Source organism: Ranitomeya imitator, chromosome 6 (genome assembly GCF_032444005.1).
Source record: "Ranitomeya imitator isolate aRanImi1 chromosome 6, aRanImi1.pri, whole genome shotgun sequence".
Lineage (NCBI taxonomy): Eukaryota > Metazoa > Chordata > Amphibia > Anura > Dendrobatidae > Ranitomeya > Ranitomeya imitator.
Genome location: NC_091287.1, coordinates 19,903,397 through 19,914,210, shown reverse-complemented (window position 1 = coordinate 19,914,210; position 10,814 = coordinate 19,903,397). Strand labels below are relative to the sequence as shown.

At 44.0% G+C, this 10,814-nt stretch overlaps 1 protein-coding gene across 1 annotated transcript; it reads left to right on the top strand.

Annotated features, from left to right (window-relative positions):
* The first annotated feature begins 1,070 nt into the window (after window positions 1–1,070).
* On the top strand, window positions 1,071–2,972 carry LOC138643286 (probable serine/threonine-protein kinase clkA). The gene has a single exon (XM_069732217.1). It carries the CDS (start codon window positions 1,071–1,073, stop codon window positions 2,970–2,972), a length of 1,902 nt encoding a protein of 633 aa, XP_069588318.1.
* The last annotated feature ends 7,842 nt before the right edge of the window (window positions 2,973–10,814 follow it).

The following is a 10,814-nucleotide window of genomic DNA, read 5'->3' as shown; positions in this document are numbered from 1 at the left end:
CTATAATACTGCTCCTATGTACAAGAATATATCTACTATAATACTGCTCCTATGTACAAGAATATAACTACTATAATACTGCTCCTATGTACAAGAATATAACTACTATAATACTGCTCCTATGTACAGGAATATAACTACTATAATACTGCCCCTATGTACAAGAATATAACTACTATAATACTGCTCCTATGTACAAGAATATATCTACTATAATACTGCTCCTATGTACAAGAATATAACTACTATAATACTGCTCCCTATGTACAAGAATATAACTACTATAATACTGCCCCTATGTACAAGAATATAACTACTATAATACTGCTCCTATGTACAAGAATATATCTACTATAATACTGCTCCTATGTAGTAGAATATAACTACTATAATACTGCTCCTATGTACAGGAATATAGTATAATACCGCCCCTATGTGACAGCATACATGCAGTATAGTACGGCTCAGTCAGTGGTTGTCTGCTCCTATAAGGTATTAGTAGCTGGAGTTTGGCTTTGGCGTCCGTCCTCGTTGCACAAGATGTCTCCGCTCTGTTTGGGAGGTAGAGATTGTCGCTATAACAATGATTTTTGGAGTGCTGCCCGGAATGATACGACAACAGTGTAATTCATGATGCGGTTACATTTCCGTCGCTATCATTCGGCCTCGGCGGTTGGAACAACTCTACGATTTTGGCTGATGATTTATCGGCAGTGACTGGAGTTGTGAAGTACAATGGACGCCCAGGAATGTTCTTCACGTCTCTGCATTCGTCATGTTAGATATTACAGGGACCATATTCGCTTTCTATTTATTATTTATTTTGGCGATGATGCAATTTATATGATGTCATCTGTGAACAATGATGTAAGATTCACTCTGCAGTGGATTACTGATGACGTAAGCTGCTCCGCAGCAGCTGCGTAGTGAAGGGACTTCATACAGACCACGGCCCATCTAATTCCAGGTCGTTATCCCTCCTCACCCAGACACTATTTTTCGGTGCCCGCTCTTTCCCGACCAGGTCCTACAGTTTTGTTTTTCTCTTCCTGCTTGTATACTACAAATTTATGATTGTTTCCACCCAGGCTTTTCCTTCAAGGGCCCTTTCCACATGTCTCCGATGGAGCCGCACCTTACAACCCATCCAGCAGGCACTCTATTCAGTCAGTGGGACATCACAGCGCACCTCCCAAAACCAGCCCACACAAAACCAGTCCACACAAAACCAGTCCACACAAAACCAGTCCACACATAACCAGCCCACACATAACCAGCCCACACATAACCAGCCCACACATAACCAGTCCACACATAACCAGTCCACACAAAACCAGTCCACACATAACCAGTCCACACATAACCAGTCCACACAAAACCAGTCCACACATAACCAGTCCACACATAACCAGTCCACACATAACCAGTCCACACATAACCAGCCCACACATAACCAGTCCACACATAACCAGCCCACACATAACCAGCCCACACATAACCAGCCCACACATAACCAGCCCACACATAACCAGCCCACACATAACCAGTCCACACAAAACCAGTCCACACATAACCAGTCCACACATAACCAGTCCACACATAACCAGTCCACACATAACCAGTCCACACATAACCAGCCCACACATAACCAGCCCACACATAACCAGCCCACACATAACCAGTCCACACATAACCAGTCCACACATAACCAGTCCACACATAACCAGTCCACACATAACCAGTCCACACATAACCAGTCCACACATAACCAGTCCACACATAACCAGTCCACACATAACCAGTCCACACATAACCAGTCCACACATAACCAGTCCACACATAACCAGTCCACACATAACCAGTCCACACATAACCAGTCCACACATAACCAGTCCACACATAACCAGCCCACACATAACCAGTCCACACATAACCAGCCCACACATAACCAGCCCACACATAACCAGCCCACACATAACCAGCCCACACATAACCAGCCCACACATAACCAGTCCACACATAACCAGCCCACACATAACCAGCCCACACATAACCAGCCCACACATAACCAGCCCACACATAACCAGCCCACACATAACCAGTCCACACATAACCAGCCCACACATAACCAGTCCACACATAACCAGTCCACACATAACCAGTCCACACATAACCAGTCCACACATAACCAGTCCACACATAACCAGTCCACACATAACCAGTCCACACATAACCAGTCCACACATAACCAGTCCACACATAACCAGTCCACACATAACCAGCCCACACATAACCAGCCCACACATAACCAGCCCACACATAACCAGCCCACACATAACCAGCCCACACATAACCAGTCCACACATAACCAGCCCACACATAACCAGCCCACACATAACCAGCCCACACATAACCAGCCCACACATAACCAGCCCACACATAACCAGTCCACACATAACCAGCCCACACATAACCAGCCCACACATAACCAGTCCACACATAACCAGCCCACACATAACCAGTCCACACAAAACCAGTCCACACATAACCAGTCCACACATAACCAGTCCACACATAACCAGTCCACACATAACCAGTCCACACATAACCAGCCCACACATAACCAGCCCACACATAACCAGCCCACACATAACCAGTCCACACATAACCAGTCCACACATAACCAGTCCACACATAACCAGTCCACACAAAACCAGTCCACACATAACCAGTCCAAACATAACCAGTCCACACATAACCAGTCCACACATAACCAGTCCACACATAACCAGCCCACACATAACCAGCCCACACATAACCAGTCCACACATAACCAGCCCACACATAACCAGTCCTGTGCATCCACTGCCCCTATAATCATCAGCACGCACATACACAGTACGCAGGACACAACGTATGTACAGTGGATACAGAAAGTATTCAGACCCCTTTACATTTTTCACTCTGTTTAATTGCAGCCATTTGGTAAATTTTTTCTCATTAATGTGCACTCTGCACCCCATCTAGACTGAAAAAAACAGAAATGTAGAAATGTTTGCAAATTTAATAAAAAAGGAAAACTGAAATATTCCATAGTCATAAGTATTTAGCCCCTTTGCTCAGACACTCATATGTAAGTCACATGCTGTCCATTTCCTTGTGATCCTCCTTGAGATGGTTCTTCTCCTTCATTAGAGGCCAGCTGTGTTTAAACTGATAGGACTTGATTTGGAGCGGCGCACACCTGTCTATATAAGACCTCACAGCTCACAGTGCATGTCAGACCAAATGAGGATCATGAGGCCAAAGGAACTGGCCAAGGAGCTCAGAGACAGAATTGTGGCAAGGCGCAGATCTGGCCAAGGTTACAACAGAATGTCTGCAGTACTCAAGGTTCCTAAGAGCACAGTGGCCTCCATAATCCTTACAAGGAAGAAGTTTGTGACCACCAGAAGTCTTCCTAGACCTGGCCGTCCAGCCAAACTGAGCAATCGTGGGAGAAGAGCCTTGGTGAGAGGTGAAGAAGATCCCCAAGATCACTGTGGCTGAGCTCCAGAGATGCAGCAGGGAGATGGGAGAAAGTTCCACAAAGTCACCTATCACTGCAGCCTCCACCAGTCAGGCCTTTATGGCAGAGTGGCCCGACGGAAGCCTCTCCTCAGTGCAAGACATACAGTGGAGCAAAAAAGTATTTAGTCAGTCAGCAATAGTGCAAGTTCCACCACTTAAAAAGATGAGAGGCGTCTGTAATTTACATCATAGGTAGACCTCAACTATGGGAGACAAACTGAGAAAAAAAAATCCAGGAAATCACATTGTCTGTTTTTTTAACATTTTATTTGCATATTATGGTGGAAAATAAGTATTTGGTCAGAAACAAAATTTCATCTCAATACTTTGTAATATATCCTTTGTTGGCAATGACAGAGGTCAAACGTTTTCTGTAAGTCTTCACAAGGTTGCCACACACTGTTGTTGGTATGTTGGCCCATTCCTCCATGCAGATCTCCTCTAGAGCAGTGATGTTTTTGGCTTTTCGCTTGGCAACACGGACTTTCAACTCCCTCCAAAGGTTTTCTATAGGGTTGAGATCTGGAGACTGGCTAGGCCACTCCAGGACCTTGAAATGCTTCTTACGAAGCCACTCCTTCGTTGCCCTGGCGGTGTGCTTTGGATCATTGTCATGTTGAAAGACCCAGCCACTTTTCATCTTCAATGCCCTTGCTGATGGAAGGAGGTTTGCACTCAAAATCTCACGATACATGGCCCCATTCATTCTTTCATGTACCCGGATCAGTCGTCCTGGCCCCTTTGCAGAGAAACAGCCCCAAAGCATGATGTTTCCACCACCATGCTTTAAAGTAGGTATGGTGTTTGATGGATGCAACTCAGTATTCTTTTTCCTCCAAACACGACAAGTTGTGTTTCTACCAAACAGTTCCAGTTTGGTTTCATCAGACCATAGGACATTCTCCCAAAACTCCTCTGGATCATCCAAATGCTCTCTAGCAAACTTCAGACGGGCCCGGACATGTACTGGTTTAAGCAGTGGGACACGTCTGGCACTGCAGGATCTGAGTCCATGGTGGCGTAGTGTGTTACTTATGGTAGGCCTTGTTACATTGGTCCCAGCTCTCTGCAGTTCATTCACTAGGTCCCCCCGCGTGGTTCTGGGATTTTTGCTCACCGTTCTTGTGATCATTCTGACCCCACGGGGTGGGATTTTGCGTGGAGCCCCAGATTGAGGGAGATTATCAGTGGTCTTGTATGTCTTCCATTTTCTAAATATTGCTCCCACTGTTGATTTCTTCACTCCAAGCTGGTTGGCTATTGCAGATTCAGTCTTCCCAGCCTGGTGCAGGGCTACAATTTTGTTTCTGGTGTCCTTTGACAGCTCTTTGGTCTTCACCATAGTGGAGTTTGGAGTCAGACTGTTTGAGGGTGTGCACAGGTATCTTTTTATACTGATAACAAGTTTAAACAGGTGCCATTACTACAGGTAATGAGTGGAGGAAAGAGGAGACTCTTAAAGAAGAAGTTACAGGTCTGTGAGAGCCAGAAATCTTGATTGTTTGTTTCTGACCAAATACTTATTTTCCACCATAATATGCAAAAAAATGATAAAAAAACAGACAATGTGATTTTCTGGATTTTTTTTTCTCAGTTTGTCTCCCATAGTTGAGGTCTACCTATGATGTAAATTACAGACGCCTCTCATCTTTTTAAGTGGTGGAACTTGCACTATTGCTGACTGACTAAATACTTTTTTGCCCCACTGTATGAAAGCCCACATAGAGTTTGCTAAAAAAACACATGAAGGACTCCCAGACTATGAGAAATAAGATTGGTCTGATTAGATGAAGATAGACCTTTTTGGTGATAATTCTAATAGCTATGTGTGGAGAAAACCAGGCACTGCTCATCACCTGCCCAATACAATCCCCACAGTGAAGCATGGTGGTGGCAGCATCAGGCTATGGGGGTGTTTTTCAGCTGCAGGGACAGGACGACTGGTTGTCATTGAAGGAAACATGAATGCGGCCAAGTACAGAGATATCCTGGATGAAAACCTCTTCCAGAGTGCTCTGGACCTCAGACTTGGCCGAAGGTTCACCTTCCAACAAGACAATGACCCTAAGCACACAGCTAAAATAACAAAGAAGTGGCTTCAGAACAACTCTGTGACCATTCCTGACCGGCCCAACCAGAGCCCTGACCTAAACCCAATGGAGCATCTCTGGAGAGACCTGAAAATGGCCGTCCACCAACGTTCACCATCCAACCTGACGGAACTGGAGAGGATCTGCAAGGAAGAATGGCCGAGGATCCCCAAATCCAGGGGTGAAAACCTTGTTGCCTCATTCCCAAGAAGACTCATGGCTGCACTAGCACAAAAGGGGCTTCTACCCAATACTGAGCAAAGGGGCTGAAGACTTATGACCATGGGATATTTCAGGTTTTCTTTTTTAGTAAATTTGCAAAAATTTCTACATTTCTGTTTTTTTTCAGTCAAGATGGAGTGCAGAGTGAACATTAATGAGAACAAAAATGAAGTTTTAGAATTTACCGAATGGCTGCAATGAAACAAAGAGTGAAAAATTTAAAGGGGTCTGAACACTTTCCGTACCCACTGTATATGACTGACCGGGCTATATTTACCCCACGGTGCCGGGGGGCGTCTATCACATGACATTACATGCTAATCCCGCAGTGGCCATGTTTTTATTTTAATGAAAGGTGACGCTCATCTTCACTAATGTGCTGTTCTCACATTGCAAAATCTATTTTAACATTTGCAAGACATCTTGTGAGTGCAAGGTCAACACAGGACAGAGCAGACGAAAGTGAGCAGCGGTGCAGGAAAACATGGAAAAAAGAGCAAAAGTGAGCGGCGGGTACAGGAAAACAGGGAGAAAAGGCAAAAGTGAGCGGCGGGTACAGGAAATCATGGAAAAAAGAGCAAAAGTGAGCGGCGGGTACAGGAAATCATGGAAAAAAGAGCAAAAGTGAGCGGCGGGTACAGGAAATCATGGAAAAAAGAGCAAAAGTGAGCGGCGGGTACAGGAAATCATGGAAAAAAGAGCAAAAGTGAGCGGCGGGTACAGGAAATCATGGAAAAAAGGGCAAAAGTGAGCAGTGGTGCAGGAAATCATGGAAAAAAGGGCAAAAGTGAGCGGCGGGTACAGGAAAACAGGGAGAAAAGGGCAAAAGTGAGCAGCGGTGCAGGAAATCATGGAAAAAAGAGCAAAAGTGAGCGGCAAGTACAGGAAAACATGGAGAAAAGGGCAAAAGCGCAGCGGTGAAGGAAAACATGGAGAGAAGGCAAAAGTGAGCAGCGGTGCAGGAAATCATGGAGAGAAGACCAAACTGAGCAGTAGTGCGAGAAGAATATAGAGGGGGTAAAAGTGAGCAGTAGACTGTTCTACAGCGCCTTTCGAAAGTATTCGTCCCCCTGGAACTTTCCAACCTTTTCCCACATATCATGCTTCACACATAAAGATACCAAATGTAAATTTTTGGTGAAGAATCAACAACAAGTGGAACACAATTGTGAAGTTGAACGAAATTTATTGGTTATTTTACATTTTTGTGGAAATTCAAAAACTGAAAAGTGGGGCGTGCAATATTATTCGGCCCCTTTACTTTCAGTGCAGCAAACTCACTCCAGAAGTTCATTGTGGATCTCTGAATGATCCAATGATGATAAATATAATCCACCTGTGTGTAATCAAGTCTCCGTATAAATGCACCTGCTCTGTGATGGTCTCAGGGTTCTGTGTGAAGCACAGAGAGCATCATGAAGACCAAGGAACACAACAGGCAGGTCCGTGATACTGTTGTGGAAAAGCTTAAAGCCGGATTTGGATACAAAATGATTTCCAAAACTTTAAACATCCCAAGGAGCACTGTGCAAGCGATCATATTGAAATGAAAGGAGTATCATACCACTGCAAATCTACCAAGACCCGGCCGTCCCTCTAAACTGTCATCTCAAACAAGGAGAAGACTGATCAGAGATGCAGCCAAGAGGTCCATGATCACTCTGGATGAACTGCAGAGATCTACAGCTGAGGTGGGACAGTCTGTCCATAGGACAACAATCAGTCGTACACTGCACAAATCTCGCCTTTATGGAAGAGCGGCAAGAAGAAAGACATTTCTCAAAGATATCCATAAAAAGTGTTGTTTAAAGTTTGCAACAAGCCACCTGGGAGACACCAAACATGTGGAAGAAGGTGCTCTGGTCAGATGAAACGAAAATCGAACTTTATGGCAACAACGCCAAACGATAACTATGTAAAGCAGTTAATACAAGAGAAGATAGTATTCTGCTACAGATGGATCTGGATAAGTTGGAAACTTGGGCTGAAAGGTGGCAGATGAGGTTTAACAATGATAAATGTAAGGTTATACACATGGGAAGAAGGAATCAATATCACCATTACACACTGAATGGGAAACCACTGGGTAAATCTGACAGGGAGAAGGACTTGGGGATCCTAGTTAATGATAAACTTACCTGGAGCAGCCAGTGCCAGGCAGCAGCTGCCAAGGCAAACAGGATCATGGGGTGCATTAAAAGAGGTCTGGATACACATGATGAGAGCATTATACTGCCTCTGTACAAATCCCTAGCTAGACCGCACATGGAGTACTGTGTCCAGTTTTGGGCACCGGTGCTCAGGAAGGATATAATGGAACTAGAGAGAGTACAAAAGAGGGCAACAACATTAATAAAGGGGATGGGAGAACTACAATACCCAGATAGATTAGCGAAATTAGGATTATTTAGTCTAGAAAAAAGACGATTGAGGGGCGATGTAATAACCATGTATAAGTATATAAGAGGACAATACAAATATCTCGCTGAGGATCTGTTTATACCAAGGAAGGTGACGGGCACAAGGGGGCATTCTTTGCGTCTGGAGGAGAGAAGGTTTTTCCACCAACACAGAAGAGGATTCTTTACTGTTAGGGCAGTGAGAATCTGGAATTGCTTGCCTGAGGAGGTGGTGATGGCCAACTCAGTCGAGGGGTTCAAGAGAGGCCTGGATGTCTTCCTGGAGCAGAACAATATTGTATCATACAATTATTAGGTTCTGTAGAAGGACGTAGATCTGGGGATTTATTATGATGGATTATAGGCTGAACTGGATGGACAAATGTCTTTTTTCGGCCTTACTAACTATGTTACTATGTTACTATGTAATATGTTTGGTGTAAAGGCAACACAGCTCATCCCCCTGAACACACCATCCCCACTGTCAAACATGGTGGTGGCAGCATCATGGTTTGGGCCTGCTTTTCTTCAGCAGGGACAGGGAAGATGGTTGGAGCCAAATACAGGACCATTCTTGAAGAAAACCTGTTGGAGTCTGCAAAAGACCTGAGACTGGGACGGAGATTTGTCTTCCAACAAGACAATGATCCCAATCATAAAGCAAAATCTACAATGGAATGGTTCACAAATAAACGTATCCAGGTGTTAGAATGGCCGAGTCAGAGACCAGACCTCAATCCAATGGAGAATCTGTGGAAAGAGCCGAAAACTGCTGATCACAAACGATCTCCATCAAACCTCACTGAGCTCCAGCTGTTTGCCAAGGAAGAATGGGCAAGAATTTCAGTCTCTCCATGTACAAAACTGATAGAGACAAACCCCAAGCGACTTGTAATCGCAGGAAAAGGGGCGCAACAAAGTATTAAGTTACAGGGGCCGAATAATATTGCACGCCCCACTTTTCAGTTTTTGATTTTCCACAAAAATTTAAAATAACCAATAAATTTCGTTCAACTTCACAATTGTGCTCCACTTGTTGTTGATTCTTCACCAAAAATTTACATTTGGTATCTTTATGTTTGAAGCCTGATATGTGGGAAAAGGTTGAAAAATTCCAGGGGGATGAATACTTTCACAAGGCACTGTAGAACAGTCTCACCCTTCCGCTGACTCGCCGGGATTAGAGTATCTGCGACTTGGGGGCTTCCAGGGCCGACTACCCCACCGAAAAAAAATATCAATTCAAGAGTCAACTTTCAGAGTCATATGAACTATCTTCTACGTCTCCTGGACAAATAAAAATATATATCTGGCATAATTAAGATTAAATGAAAAATGAAGCCTAAGTAACAAACTCAACTCTGCTGCATCAAACATTAATATCTTATAGCGGACCAATACAGCATTACATGACAAATTCATCTCTGCTGCTTTATTTCATGTAATGGAACCAACAGATGGAAGATCAGCGGATGTGTGAGAGCCGAACCTGGAACACAGCAGACTGCGGTATCATCTATTTTTTTTTTTTTTTGCAAGAGTGCAGGAAAACACGCTCCATTACATGCACAAAGGAAAAATTACATATTTACCTCTGCTATATCAAAGGCGAAAAATGAGTTTGCCATTAGACAGAAAGTTATCTTAACTTATTGAGTTATCACCATCGTGCACAAAAAGAGCCAAATGACATTCAGGTCTGCAAAAATGACTATTGAAAGCCAAAAAAAGCCGCAAAATTATCTTTAAATGAAAGATGTAGCAGAGCTGAGCTCTTTCCAGTCCCATTTTCTAATGCTTTACATAGGACTGCAGGTTCCCCTTACAGAACTCTGTATTGGTATGCTGCATGAGACAGAAGACACGTTCAGCTCTGCTACATCAGACATTTCCAGTATGTAATTCCTATAGATGAAAAATATGGTTAAGATAAGAGAAGAAGAATGTGAGATGATGTAGGAGTGTCCGTGTGATGCAGAGGGACGGATCCGCTGACGCCGGCGCATGTTCTGATGTGCAGCCATTTATTTCTCCAATAGACAATACTGGGGCAGAACCACAAGGAGGAAAACACTCAACATTCACACGGAGGCGGCAGAACCTCTGAGACCCGCAGCAATATTCTCCTCCATGTAAAATGCACAAAGAAACATTCCCGGCTTATCGGACCCATAACACCAGTCGCGGTCGCCATCAATTGTGACACGGGGTTTACCATACATTACCCACATAAATGGGGATCAATGGAGGGAATTTCCACCTAAAAACAAAATCCCGGATAAAAAGACATTTATATTTCACTACACAGGTATGTGGGATATATCCATCAATATTGGTCATACCTAGGAAAGTGGACAACCACTAAGGCTGCAATCACTACCTGTATATTACACTGCAGAGCTGCACTCACTATTCTGCTGGTGCAGTCACTGTGTACATACATTACATTACTGATCCTGAGTTACATCCTGTATTATACCCCAGAGCTGCACTCACTATTCTGCTGGTGCAGTCACTGTGTACATACATTACA

Coding starts and splice junctions, on each gene's coding strand:
- LOC138643286 (XM_069732217.1), top strand. CDS start 1,071: ATGATTGTTTCCACCCAGGCTTTTCCTTCAAGGGCCCTTTCCACATGT.